This window comes from Myotis myotis, unplaced genomic scaffold (genome assembly GCF_014108235.1).
Source record: "Myotis myotis isolate mMyoMyo1 unplaced genomic scaffold, mMyoMyo1.p scaffold_m19_p_18, whole genome shotgun sequence".
NCBI lineage: Eukaryota > Metazoa > Chordata > Mammalia > Chiroptera > Vespertilionidae > Myotis > Myotis myotis.
The window spans coordinates 27,103,924-27,118,447 of record NW_023416322.1 but is presented as its reverse complement, the minus strand read 5'-3'; the positions used below and the strand labels follow the sequence as shown (position 1 = coordinate 27,118,447).

General features: G+C 46.6%; 1 protein-coding gene across 14 annotated transcripts in view; it reads right to left on the bottom strand.

Annotated features, from left to right (window-relative positions):
* The window catches only part of ARHGEF11 (Rho guanine nucleotide exchange factor 11), an 83,415-nt gene that overhangs the window by 26,237 nt on the left and 42,654 nt on the right, over positions 1-14,524 (bottom strand). For 7 of the 14 annotated variants that reach the window (XM_036343002.1, XM_036342998.1, XM_036343008.1 and 4 more), the window contains 9 exons: positions 13,875-14,053; positions 13,072-13,143; positions 9,043-9,162; positions 7,397-7,442; positions 6,507-6,607; positions 4,761-4,898; positions 1,885-1,959; positions 1,568-1,669; positions 370-468 (listed from right to left, as the gene is read on the bottom strand). In XM_036343002.1, the coding sequence (XP_036198895.1) occupies positions 370-468; positions 1,568-1,669; positions 1,885-1,959; positions 4,761-4,898; positions 6,507-6,607; positions 7,397-7,442; positions 9,043-9,162; positions 13,072-13,143; positions 13,875-14,053 (932 nt within the window). The remainder of the gene's footprint in view (positions 1-369; positions 469-1,567; positions 1,670-1,884; positions 1,960-4,760; positions 4,899-6,506; positions 6,608-7,396; positions 7,443-9,042; positions 9,163-13,071; positions 13,144-13,874; positions 14,054-14,524) is intronic. The other 7 variants (XM_036343000.1, XM_036343003.1, XM_036343007.1 and 4 more) reach the window with 4 other exon arrangements.

Here is a 14,524-nt window from a genome sequence, read left to right as displayed (position 1 = left end):
GAGTCTCAACTTCTCAGCCCGCACTTCTCTTTAAGAACATGTTTGCAGCCCTGACCGGTTTGGCTCAGTGGATAGAGCGTTGGCCTGCGGACTGAAGGGTCACAGGTTGATTCCAGTCAAGGGCATGTACCTTGGTTGCAGGCACATCCCCAGTGGGGAGTGTGCAGGAGGCAGCTGATCAATGTTTCTCTCTCATCGATGTTTTTAGCTCTCTATCCCTCTCCCTTCCTCTCTGTAAAAATCAATAAAATATATTTTTTTAAAAAAGAACCTGTGTGCATTTGGCCTGAATGTTTTGCTGTTTTTCCTCTATCTCAGAGTGGTCCAAAGAGTATAATAAAATTGTAATCCAACCCATGACTGCCATACCGCATTTTTCTCTAGGAAAATATTCCAGATGTCTTTTCCCAAGCTTCGGGAATCCTTGGAGTTTGTCTGCTGATAAACTTCTGCACACAAGTAAAAAAGCTAGAGGAGAGGAAAAGATGGGTTAGAGAAAAAAAAAAAAGATGGGTTAGTCCTCAACCAGGAGGGACTCTGCCCCCAGGAGGCCATTAGCAATGCCTGGAGACACCTGAGAGGTGCTACTGCTGTCATGTTGGTAGATTCCAGTGAAGTGGCTAAATATCCTTTCACACGATAGCCCCCCACAGCCGACAATTCTACAGCTCAGAACGTCAGGCAGTGCGGAGGTTGAGGAACCCCAGCTTAGGGCGTTTCAGGAGCCTAAGGTAACCCCCTCTGCCTTTGCATGCACCATAGTCAACACAACTGCCTCGACTCTGTACCCTTCCTACACCGGATGCTTTGCTCTTGCACTTGCTGACAGACGGTTTCCTAAGGGCCCTGCTTTCTCGCTGGGACGGATGTGCTCCATCTTCATTCAGGAATGTTGTTGAGACACCACCTTGGGACTTACACACAGGTACTCAATGACATCTGTTGAGGACTGGCTACTGACTCTGGCTTCTGAGAGTGGTGGCCGCAGGAAGGAAAACCACTGCCCTTGCCTTGGGCAAGAAGGTCAGTCTTCAGAGCCCGACACCAAGCTCTCTCCTTCACTCCGCTTCCTTCTTAAGCAGCTGAGCAGAATGAGAGCAGCTGGCAAGGCTGCTGGCTCTGAGCACTATCCCAGGGCACTCTGGCCTGTCACCTCCTAGTCCTTCTTGTCACCTTCAGATCCAGGGCCCTCTACTGCCTTGTCCCGCTGCCAGGCTATCTTGTAGTAACACCGTATATTTCCAAGGGCCACTCTCAACTCCCCTGCCAGTCTGTATCTACTCTCGTTCAAAAACCTCTAGCAGACCATCCCTTCCAAGCTGACCAAGAACGAGTCGTCCTGGCCTTGCTCTTGCTGCTCCTCCCTATGCTGTTGATGTGCTTAGCAGTGAAGCCTCCCTTCCACTTAAGTTTCACCTCCTTTCATATTTTATCCACGTCCTGAGATGCCTAACGGTGCCATGGAGCAGGGCAAGAGGTCATCTTCATTCAGGAATGTTGTTGAGACACCAGCTCTGCTGGTGAAGCACAAGCAGGCACCCAGTCAAGATGGACCCTCCTGACTTACCAGTGGACTGGGGTCTGCCTGAGAGAAGATGTAACGTAGAAAAACCCCCAGGTGAGCTGGCCGTGACTTAAGTTTCTCAAGATCCTGGAATATGATGTCGCTCTGGAAGGCAGAAGGAGACTGGCTGGGGGCACAGTGGCAGGGTGCAGCAGCAGGGCCTGTGCCAGCCTAGTGCCCATGTTCTCGGCCTACTAGGGTTTCTAAGTGGTGGCTCCCTCCTCCACATTCCCTCCCAGATGGTGTAATCAAACTGCCCCCAGTCGAGAGCAGCCGGTATGACAAAGAATAATGAAAGGAGAAAACCAGGAAACTGTTACCTCGTTGTTGAAATAACCCGGGTCATAATCTTCTTCTGGGCCAATAATTAAAGGCTTTGGGCTTTGATCTACACCCTGGGGGAGAGAGCCGAGTTGTAGAGATGAGAGGTTAGAGGACAGGGGATCCAATCCCTTGATGGAGTCTGTTTAGTGAGAGCACAGGGCTGACAGGGAAAGCCACATGTGTCTGGCAAACGCTTCCATCTCACTACCTTCTCCAAATCTCAGAAAATAGAAAACATGATTTCCACTTGCAGGAAGTCAAGTGCATCTGGGGAGGGAGCAGGGGGCGGAGCCGACACAGAGGAGCCTGGTCACAGGACAGATGAAGATGGAAGTGAGAGAACGTGCTCTCTTCCTGTTTGCGAAAGAACTGGAGAGGGAGTGTCCGCCAACAAAATAACCTAGCTCCTGTTGGGTGCGGGCTTTGATGTTCTCCTAAACAGCCACCCCCACACTGAACATCCCCTGCAAGTCCAGCAGCTGCCACACTGCTACTTGACAGTTACTGTGTCTACTGGGTAGTTACTGACAGCACCTGCAGCCTGACCTGTCAGGAGGGCCTAGCAGTCCATGTCTACCTCCTTGAGCAAAAGGGGATGGAGCCCAGTTTCTCCAACACTATTTCCTTTGCCTGTTCAAGATCTATGGCAGACGTCCATTACCTGTCTAGAATCCCAAATTCTTCGATCGGCTTTTCTTTCTCTCCCTCTTATGCCAATTTTAATCACCTCTCTAACTGGTATGCCATCAATATTAGGTATGACGAGATTTCATATTGTATACACTGTTCAGATGCTACAATGAACAAGGCTTTCTCCTACAGGTTCCTTGCGCGTTCAAAGCTTTTCTAGCAATTCCATTTTTCTCTCAACTTAATCTACCTCATTTCTAGCAACACCCCAAAAAGATTCCTCAGGCCCACCTCTTCCCAGGCCTCAGATACTTCCTAATCACTGTCTAGGGGGGCTTTCCTGACAGTCCCTCCCTGTTACTCCTCATTCATCTGTGTTCTCCTGGGTATGTATAGACTCTAAGCCCAGAATCACTGAGTCACGAATGTGAGAGACCCGGAAGACACCTCAGAGCTCAGAGTCTAGCAACTCATTTATAAATGAGAAAGTGAGGCCCAGAGAGACTGAATGGAAGTGCAAAGCTGCAGAGTCAAGCCTGATGTGCTATATTTGTATATCTCAAAGGATCGGGGGCGGGGATTGGGGGGAAGATAGGGAGAGGTGCTAGATGCCTCTACTTGGCTCTCAGAACCTGAAAGCACCAGGTTTTTGCTTGTTTGGGGGAGGATTTTTTTCTTTACATCTTTACAAATATATAGTTTTTCTGATTACAGAAGCAGAATATGCTTATTATAAAATAACCAAACATTTCAGGATTATCTAACAGAAAGTTCCCTTTGATCCCATGCCCTGTTGCTGACAGTTTCATGGATAGTACAGGTTTCTCCAGACTCTTACAAACATAGATTATTAAGAAATTGAAACTATACTATACTTGCTCTTATCACTCAAAAATAGCAATTTAAATAGCTTTCAGAAGATGAACAGGTTCAGAGGAAGAAAAAATGGACTCCAAGACTGATTACTGCTCCTATTAGCCACCGACCAGAAACCCTCCCTAAGAACAGCATGTGAACCCGAACTCCCTCAGACCCTAACTTGGTCCTGCAGTGCTACCAAGGGAGTGGGGAGGGGCACTCAGAGAGTGGCCAGGAGAGGAGCAGCCTGGGCTGGGGCTCAGGAGAACTAAGTTCTTGCCATTACCAAGCTGAGTCCTTGAACAGTCCCTTAGCCTTTATTTGCCTCAAGTGTCTCACTTACAAATGGAGATACTGATGCCTATTTCTTTTCCTGATGGGGAAAATTAAATGAGGTATTTTTTCCTAAAGGATCTAGCACAGCAGCTGGTGTACTAGGCATTTTAATACAAGGTAGGCCCATTTTCCCACCATTCTCCCTCCATGAGCTAGAAGTAACCAAACTCTATCCTACGGGTATAACTAAGGCATTAAATAGTGTGTGATACTGGTTTTAATGTAAGGGAATGACAGAACTGCTTTAAAATAAACTCAAGTGTAAACAAGTGAGTTAGCTTAAGGAAAAATATTATGTAACATTATACAATTGGCTTGAGATTATGGAAAAAATTATGATGGTAGCAGATGAATTTTAAGAGACACTGTTTTACAAAACTCGGAGTTCTCTTTCCAGCGTCTCTAACAGGCAGTGACCTACCTTCTGCCTGAACAACAAACAATTCCCTGGCTCTGAAGTCCGCCCATCCCATTGTTAGACAGCCGATTCCTGGAAAGCCTTTTGCACTGTGCAGAAACCTGTCTTCCTGAAATCTCCCTGGAACCCAGCTCTCCCCTTCAAAGCCGTGGCTTTAGGTCAGGCTTTGCAGGAGCTCAGGCTCCAGGGAAGTGCCCCTGACGGTGAGGAGAGGTTAGTCAGGAAAGGTCCCAGGGTATCTGAGCTTTTATTTGTTCTCCATATTAGGGTGGTAAATAATAAGATCATGTTTACAAAAAGGACTTTGCTAAAGAAAGAGAAATGTGCTATTACTATTCTGGAGAAACACTAAACAAACCTATTTCCTGTTTTATACCGACATTGACAGATCACCTATCCTCTCCTTGGACATCACTTCACTTCAGATGTATTCACTGACTCTTCACACAGAACTGAGATAGTCTTACTTTCCTGCACTCACTGATACCATGTTCTTTCTTTACTATTTATTCTCTAGGTAAATGTCTATCTCAAAACAGAGGTTTAGTTTGATTATTTAAGACTATGTACTGGTGAACCAGTTTTGGGAGAAGGGAAAGGAAGATTGCAGGGTGGCTGTGAATCACTCACCTGGTCGCTGGTGGGGGCGGCTGGTGCATCCGGGCCCTGCCACCTATGGTGCTGGGCCACCCTGGCCATGATCACAGGGGAGGTTCGAGGACTGTCTAATCCAGGGTCTGACAGCACTGAGTTCCGATTTATCAATGACTAAAGGAACAGAGAATTCTGTGAGAAGGAAACTCATCCAAAAGCTCTCAGCCCTCAGCTCACCTGGTGGTAACACTCATCAGCTAACATGAATTCAGTACTGATTCTGTGCCTGGCACTGTGTTAACCTTGATTATATAGTACCTGACTTAATTCTCACGACAGTCCTCTGAGGGAGACACTATTATTCCTCCTACTTTTCACACAAGGACACTTTTCACACTTGGAGCAGATATAAGACTTGCTGAAGGTCAGATAGCTACTAATGTGGTATTCCCTGGCTTCCACCTGGACAGTCTCATCCCACAGAAGGGGTCACTGCATTAATCAAGCCCTCGGCACTAAGCTATGATGCCTCCCAGATGTCGAACCCTCACGATAATGTATATCATTTAGGACCCTCTGGCCCCTCTTCATGTCTTTCCTGTATGCTGGTCCTTTCACATACTTGCATCATCTTCCCCCAAAATGGACAGGAGCAGCAAGGAAAGAAAATTCCAACTCTTATTTAAAATGAGGTTTTAAACATGTTTTAAATGACCGGTTCACATAATTAACCTGGTTAAGTATATACTTCGCGAACATCATTATTACATCTTTCATTCACTTGTATTTTTATATGCAAGTTTATATTTGCAGTTTACATATGCAAACTGAGAACACCTGGAAGAGGAACCTTGGAGGCCAAAGGGTGAACTCCTCTGACCACTCCAGGAAAGAAGAACAAAAAGATCTGAGACACAGAGAGAGACAACACTGCTTCTGCTGGCAGGGGTCACTGCATTAATCGAGGACAAGTTACTGGTACTTGCAGCCAGGCAGAAATGTGTTTTGGGCCAAGTCACCAGTTTTGATTTCTGTCTCTGTTCTCTTACACTCAAAGGCTTGCTACAGATAATGAAACGCCTCTCTCTCCACCCTACCTTTTTTTTTGTTTTGTTAATCCTCACCTGAGGATATTTTTCCATTGATATTTATTTTTTAAAATATATTTTTATTGATTTCAGAGAGGAAGGGAGAGGGAGAGAGAGATGGAAACATCCATGATGAGAGAGAATCATTGATTGGCTGCCTCCTACAAGACCCCTACAGGGGATCAAGCCCACACCCCTGGCATGTGCCCTTGACCGGAATTGAACCCGGGACCCTTCAGTCCATAGGCCCACACTCTATTCACTGAGCCAAACCAGCTAGGGATTTCCACTCATAGAGAGAATGAAGGGGGAGAGACAGAGAGAAACATCGATGTGACACATTCATTGGTTGCCTCCTGCACAGGGATCAAGCCTGCAACCGAGGTACATGCCCTTGACTGGAATTGAACCCAGGACCCTTCTGTCTGCAGGCTCGCGCTCTATCCACTGAGCCAAATCGACTAGGCTCCACTGTACCCTTTATAGCACAGAGCTATGATGAAGTAGAAGCCAGATTTGATGATCTTTCATGTGGGATGCATTTGCAATCCCTTTTTTGGAGCTCAGAGCAGAGTGACTGAAGTCCTTAGAACGGGAACTACCGAAGAGGCCCACCGACAGGACAGAGGCCTTGGCAACCAGAGAAGGAACACTAAGCCTACAGTTTCCAACGGCTCACCCCGCTGGCACTCACCTCACTGAGGGAAGGGAAGCGTTCTGTCCCAGAGTCCAAGCCACTGTCCCCGTCCTGTGAATCCAGAGAAAGTCGGCCTGACAAGGAAACATATGCGGGAGCTGTGGTTTGGGGAAAGGAAGAACCTTAACCGGGAGCCTGAGCACAGGGCAGACGAGTGAACCTGCCACCTTCCTTTCTCTCCGTTTCCCTTTGTCTCTTATCTCATGATCCCTCCAGTCAGACGCTTTACAACTAGCTTTCACCTACCTCTACACCTGTGCCCAGCCATGTCACCTCCTGCAGCAACACTCCATAGCTCTATCTCACAGTCACCTCATCCGCAACTCTCTCTGGTTCCTGTTCATTTCCTCCTTGTCAGTCCTCACCGGAGGATATTTTTTACATTGATTTTTAAAGAGAGTGGAAGGGAGGGAGGGAGAGTAGAAGGGAGACAGAGAGAAACACTGATGTGAGAGAAACATTGATCCCACACATGGGATCAAACCTGCAACCCAGGTATGTGCCCTTGACTGGGAATCGAACCTGTGAACCTTTGGTGCACGGGCTGATGCTCTAACCACCGAGTCACACCGTCCTGGGTGCAACAGTATTTCTTAAGCTCCGAAGTGCCAGGTGCTGGTAGGCAAGGTGGCATCTGGGCCATCATCATTCCAGTTCTCTTCCTGGCACTTATCTACCCAGTGCTACTGGCTATGCGTTCATTTCTACTGAATGAATTGTATCCAATTTCCCTGTGCTCTGGTACTGCTTTTTCTCACGATGCTATTTCCCAGAGGCTGATACTATATGTTTTCTTTCCCTGAATCTGCCTCATGGAGAGGGGACAACGGATAAGAAACCTGGACTAGCGACATGCCAGAGAAAAAAGAGTGGTGGGGAGGACTTACCTTCTGATGATCTCTGGCTGATGTCACCGTATAGTGGAAGTATGTCCTAAAAAAGAAAGATCCAAAGGGTGGGCAAATTCTATTAACCTCCCTCCCTACTATTTCCTTCCTCCAATCAACCCTTCCCGTAGTCTCAGCAGATACAATCTGCTTACAATTAGTGGCCTCTTTTGCTTTATTGCCTTAAAAATGCCCAGCTACAAGAGCTATTGCTTTATTTGTAGTTTCAGGAGGATGGTGACCCCTAATGGCAGAAAGAGAACTTTACCATCAGAAACATTCTAAAAATTTGCTTGATTTGTAACCATGACCTCAAGACATCCACTGCCTTAGTTGGGCTACACACAGAAAGAACTTCCATCAAGTGGTAGGAAACGCTCAAGCAGATGACTGAGGCACATGTGAAAGGCCCCTCTCTAAAGATCTTTGAGGTGCAGGCCTCAGGCTGGCTGACCAGCCGATGTAGACAGAATTATATTCATAGCGCTTCCCTGTTTATAAAGCCCTCTTTTCTCCCTCTCACGTAGTCTTTCAATAATTCTGACGTTGACCTCATGTTATAATGCGGAAACAGAAGCCCAGCGATCTCAGGTAACTTGCCCAAGCTACACAGCAGTGAGCTATAAAGCCAGGGCTGCATTCAGATCCCACGGGGAGCATTTCAGCCTCGCACCTCACAGGGTACACGAGTACACAGGCAGTGGCAGCAGCAACATGCACAGGCTCTGTGCTGAGGACACGCTTTAACTCCGACAACAACCCCGTCAGGCAGATCCTGTCTGATCTCCACCAAGGCTCCCAGGGATTAAGTAACTTGTCCAAGAGTCTCAAAACTGGTGAGCACTGAAACTGGGGTGTGAATCCAGATGGTATTAAATCCAGAACCTGAGCCCCTATCAACCATGTGACACTGAGGAGTTCTTCAGAAAATAAAACAGCTTAAATTTGATTAGCCTGTTTCCCAGATTTGTTTGATCTGATGTTCTAAAGGAGAAAGTGGATAATCCTCAAATAATTTCTATTGGCCTTGGCAAATATTACTCTTGGCGATGCTCAAGTTTCTGGAAAGTTACTTCCTATGTATCCAAATAATTAAGGCCTGTAAGAGCTAAGACACCACTAATAGCAAACTCCCTATTAGAACAGGTAAGGACCTGGAGTCTCCTCTCTGGGATTTTCCACAAAGTAGGGTTAGCTGCTGCTATAAAAACCTCTCAACTGACTGGGAACCCTTTCTTAGGCTGACTTTTAAAAGTACTTGTATTTCTTTGAGGAGACCTGAGAAATGAGTGTTGGAAAAGTTATCCGATGAATGCTGAGTGAAGGCGGTGTAGGAATATATGTCACGATGAGGAAATTACCCACAAGGAGATGGATAATTAGGAGACTAAAGCCATTTCTTTCCATTGCAACCATAAGCTCTTGGAAGGCTTTTTCTTTTCTGTCTCCAGCATCAGGACAGTGCTCAGCCGCTTTGGCTCTAAATAAAAAAAGGCGGACCTTTGTTTCCTCGTTGTATGCTAAACACTTCCTAGCTCAGCCTTGGGTCCTGGCATGACGCAGGAAGCTTCTGCCTAGCTTTCTCCCTCATTCCACCCAGGCAGCCTGCAGGGTACCCTCCTAGAGCTCTGCCTACTATCACTCACCACTAAGCCACCCGTCTCCTGCTGGATCTTCAGCTGCAACTGAGTGACTCGCCGCCGGGCAGCTTCGATCTGCTCCTCCAGCAGGCTGGTGGGGTTCCGGCTATACATCTCACAGATATGCTGGTGGGGGCGGGGGGTGAGGAGGGTAGGGAGGAGGGGAAAAGGCAGATGGGGTGGTTAGTAGAGAATGGACAACTCATCAGTGAGAGGAACAGGCAGTTATTCCCAAACAAAGAGAGAGATCTTTGTGTTCTAGTAGACACATGCTATTTCACGATCAATTAGGAGCAGAAAAAAGTATAAATGGTGAGAAACAGAACACAAGGCAACTGGAGAAAGAACACACAACACAAAGGCCCATCCTAATCTGACCCATTCTTCAAAGGTTGGCTTAAGTCCCACACCCTAAATGAGGTGTTCTTGGACTACTGTACTACTCGTGTGAGATATAAGTGACTGTCCAGATCAGCACACGAAAGGTGCCAAAGAGGAAATACACACAGTGAAAAGCACCTGTGATGAGAGAAAGAAGCATGGACGAAGGAGCCACCATCTGCAGCTGGGAAGCAGTCTGACACTTATCTAGCACTCCTCACAGCACACAGGGAGTGCAGCACACACGCGTACAGCTGGGGCTGTGCAGTCAGAGAGTCCTGGCTTTGAATTCTGGTACCCCCACTTACTAGCTGTGTAGGCCTGGGCAAACTTTCATCTGTCCTCATTGATAAAAGTACCTGCAAATGACAGTACCTGCCTCTTGGGAGAGCTGAGCTATAAGGTCTGAATAAGATTATGCATGTAAAGTGCTTAGCAGAAGTTCTGGTGCTTAATGACATTACTGAATATGGCTAGCTATTGTTATATATATATATATATATATATATATGCATGCCTAAGTGACCATTACGACTGAATGACTGGATGACCAGTCACTATGATGTTCATGGACCACCAGGGGGCAGACTCTCAACGCAGGAGCTGCCCTCTGGTGGTTAGTGTGCTCCCACAGCAACCTCCCTCGGCCAGCCAACCTCCTGCGGTCCCTCCCCCCATCAGGCCCTGGCCAGCAACTGGCAGGCCCCCAGGCCCTGACCGGCCCGGCCCCAATCAGGACTGGGTGAGATGCCCTGATAGGCCCTGATCGCCGGCCAGGCCTAGGGACCTCTCCCATGCACGAATTTTGTGCACCGGGCCTCTAGTTTCATTATAAAATAAAATCCTCAGTAAAGCTGGTTAAATAATTAAATAAAGACTGCATGCACATATTCTCTAAGCTCATCTGGGCCTCGGCTGTTATCTGCCAACCCTTTTTACAAATTCCTCACACTTGTTTTTTCCATCTTCTCCAGGCCTAGCAAGCCTCCAACCCTTCTCCTAGTCTCAGCAGACAGTATCATCTGGTAAGAACTTTTTCAACTATTTCACTTCAAAACATTTGCAGCCATTCCTCCTTCCACCAGAAGAGAAACTATGTCTAATCTCTTACAAAGTAATGCCTCCAACTGCCTCAGGCTCTTCTTAGGCACTAGTCACATATCTGCAAAGTTTTCTCTTTCCAATGGCTCCTTCTCAAGTTTCCAGTCTTAAACCACTACAACAAAACCCTTTCCATCAACTCAAATTATTATTATTTTTAATATTTTAATTATTATTATTTTTATTGACTTTTAGAGAGAAAGGAAGGGAAACGGAAGGAGAGAGAAAGAGAAGCATCGATGTGAGAGAGAAATATTTATCGGTTGCTTTCTGTACACACTCCAACTGGGGATCGAGCTGCAACCTGGGTATGTGCTCTAACCAGTAATCAAATCAACGACCTTTCAGTGCATGGAACAACGCTCAACTGAGCTACACGGGCCAGGGCTCAACTCTGATTAATCTTCAAGCCACTGCCTCAGGTTTTCCTCCCTCCTTTCATAGCCACATATTTCAAAACAGGAGTTTACCCTTACCCCAGACTGCTTTGCCTTCCAGTCACTCCTCAACCTAGTTCCTCGCTATTATCTCAAACAGCTATAGAACAGAATGACCTAATTGCCAAACCCAATGGTCTCTTCTGGGTCCTTCTCAAAATGCTGCCCTCTTTTGACTTCCTAACTCTACACTATCTTGGGTCTCCTCACTCTCCTCCCCCAACTGTATCTTTATCCCTGCCTCATCTCTGAAATCCAGGTGAGCCTTCAGTCCCACAAACATTTACAGAGACGCAATATATGCCAGGTTCTGTGCCAGCTGTGCAAGAGATATATTCAAATGTAGAAATAGAGGCAAGGTCCTTGTCTTTAAGAACTTAGTCCAAGGCCCTAGCCAGTGTTGCTAAGTGGTTAGAGCACCTGCCCACACACCAAAGGATCTTGGGTTCAATTCCTGATCAAGGGCACATACCTGGGTTGCAGTTTTGATCCTTGGCGCTGGTCGGGCATGTGGGGGGAGCAACCAATTGATGTGTCTCTCTCACATCAACGCAAAGCTCTCTCTCTCTCTCTCTCTCTCTCTCTCTCTCTCTCTCTTTCTCTCTCTCTCTCTCCCCCCTTTCTCCCTCCCTTCCATTCTCTCTGAAAAGCAAAGGGGAAAAGAATATCCTCGGGTGAAGATTAACAAGAAAGAAAGAAATATAACACCACTGGTGTGATGTTAGAGGTTGGTGCACTGTGCTACAGAGCACATAAGTTCCAAAATTCCATCCTCAGCTTTCTTCTCTCTCTCTGCATTGGGGCCCTGGGTGATATCATCTAATTTCCAATTTCAGCTACCACCTTCGTGCTGAGGATCCCCAAATGTCTATTTCAACCCAGGTCCAGCCCTGTTACCTCTGTATGTTCTGTGATAGTCTTTTTATCTGTGCCCCAGGGGCACCTCAAACTCAGTACACCCAGAGCTGACCTTCATTTCTTTCCCCTAAACCCTGCTTATCTCCCTGTCTCACTCTCTCAATGGAAAACCATCTACCCAGGCACCCAAATCCCAGGCTTTTATTCTCTCTTCTCCTTTACCCCTCCTTCCAACTGATAAGTTCTACTGATATGACTTCTGATATGTCTCCCATTGCCAGCCCCAACTTTCTGTTCTTATTTCTGCTGTTCGTGTTAAAGCTGTCATCATTTTTTACCTATTTCAATAGCCTCCTAGATGATTTCCTTATGTATCAATCCACTTAACACACTAAGAACACCGATTTGAAGATATGTTCACTCCCCTACCCAAAAATCCTTTGATCAATTCCTACTGTCACCAGAATAAAGTCCAAGCCCATCAAGGCCCAAAGCACTTTCCAGAGGGAAACAAATTGATCCCAACTCAAGCATCACCTCATGAAGATTTCTCTGGTCATTGCATAATTAATTACTCCTTCTTTTGGGCTTCCACGGCGTTTAAAAATTTCACTAACATAAACGTCAGCATTTAAAAATGTACAATTCAGTGGTTTTGAGCATATTCCCAGAGTTGCTTCTTTCACTTAGTATAGTGTTTTCAGGGTTCTTCCATGTTAAGGCAAGACTTGTCTGATCTTTTTCAACTCTGCATACCATAGGAACTAAAACAATGCTTTACAGACAGTGGGCACTTACAGATATTTGCTGAACTGAAATGAGTGAGGGGCTTGCTGCAAGCCACAGCTACTAGAGGAATCTGGTGATTCCACCCCAGCTAAAGTAATCTTATTACTCTCTATGCACATCATTTCCAGGCCTAAAGTCTCTCTGCATCCCATTCATCAACAGTGCCCCCTTCCCCATCAGCCTGGCTGGGCATTCACCTATCCACCCCACCTTCCTTCTCCCTGATCCTTCCCGTCCCTGGAAATCATCAAGATCAATTCCAACTGATTCCAATTTTCCTCAATTCTAATGTTCCCTCATTTTAATCTAGTCTACTTGTCTCATCACTGTTTGTGTTCTGTCTACGTACTCACTATTCTATGTATTATCTATAAGCTATTACCCTATTCACTCTATCGGTCACATTCTGCTTTAACAAATTCTTATTTCATTAAGGCAATGGCCAGTCTACCCTCAGCAGTGACCTTACCTGTAATTCTTTTTCCTCCTGCCTCAGCATATTCCTAAGGATCTGGGTGGCATGTTTCTGAAATTCGAGATCCTAAGAATGAAAAACATGACAGTAGTGAGAATTGGGTATCAGTTCGATTCTCTTCTACCAGCTGATTTGTGGGCAAGGAAAGCTATGAGAGTTGAGCCTGTGTGATAAATGTCTAACACTTGGAACCTTGCTAGAATTCAGTAAACATGTCATCTTATTTTGATTTTATCTGAACTTCCTAGAAACCTTGCTGTAATCACCTCTGGTATCCAATTGCTCTCTAAAGTCTCCCAGGACTCGCTGGCTCAGCCTTCTTTCCAACTGGGAAATCCCATTCCCCGTTCTATCTGCATCTTGATCTCTTTGAACACCTCACACAGCTTCCCCTGGTCTTCAGGTTCTCTCCCTATTTGAATCTTTCCTTTCCTGACTCTCTCCCCCTACAGACTGGTCTCCATATTTCATTCCTCCAAGCAGGCTTTTTCGACAGGAAGCCTTTCTCTTACTCCTGCTCCACACCCTCCTGACAATGACAGGCAGTGCTGAACGGACGCCTCTGTCTGTGCTGCAGGTGTGGGCGGAGCACTCTCAAAGGGCCTCCACAGAGTCTTCCGCATACTTTGGAAACGCATTGTATGCTGCTGTCTGATACAACTACACGTGCATTTACGTAGAACAACATCTCTTTGGCTTGTCTGTTTACCAGCTTATCGTTCAATCTAACCTGCTTTCCCCCGATGGGAGTTACTTAGAGGGACAACAGCGTGAGGAGAGGAGCAGGAGGGTCATACCTGCAGAGGTTTGGGTCCTGTGATGCGCTGTGGAGGCGGCAGAGGTGGAGGAGGTGGTGGTGGTGGGATCACAGGGGCGACCTGGGGAGCTCCTGCTGGGTCTGGGTCCTGCTGGAGCCCAGAGACACCAACAGTTGAGGGTGAAGAGCCCAGGAGGGTCAGTGCAACATAGGCGCCAGCTGGAGGGACAGATAAAAGAAGGCTTGCTCGCATGGTCCTGTTCTGGACAGCAGACATTCAACCTACTAGTAAAAGGAAGGGGTTCTTTCCCCTTCTCCTCTCTTTAAGCATGTAATTCTGTAGGAAAAGCTCTCCTCACTTACCATGCCCCCCCTTCTCCAATTCCTGCTTATCTTCCCTGCATCAACACAGGTACCCTTTCTTTCCCTTTCTTCATGCAAAGACCTCAACCGAAATTCCACCCATATGTACCTGGGAATTCTCCTGAGGGTCTGCCCGATCAGTCTCATTTCTTTCTTTGTCTCACTAACGTGGCCAATATAAAGCCCCTAGTATATTGCCTGCTTGGCACATGGAAGGCACTCAAATTCTAGCCTTCTACCCTCCCCAAACTTCCCACGCCCTTTAACTGTATCCTCATGATTTGTTGCTTCTGTTTGATTACCTGGGAAGACTCGATTGTTGCATCT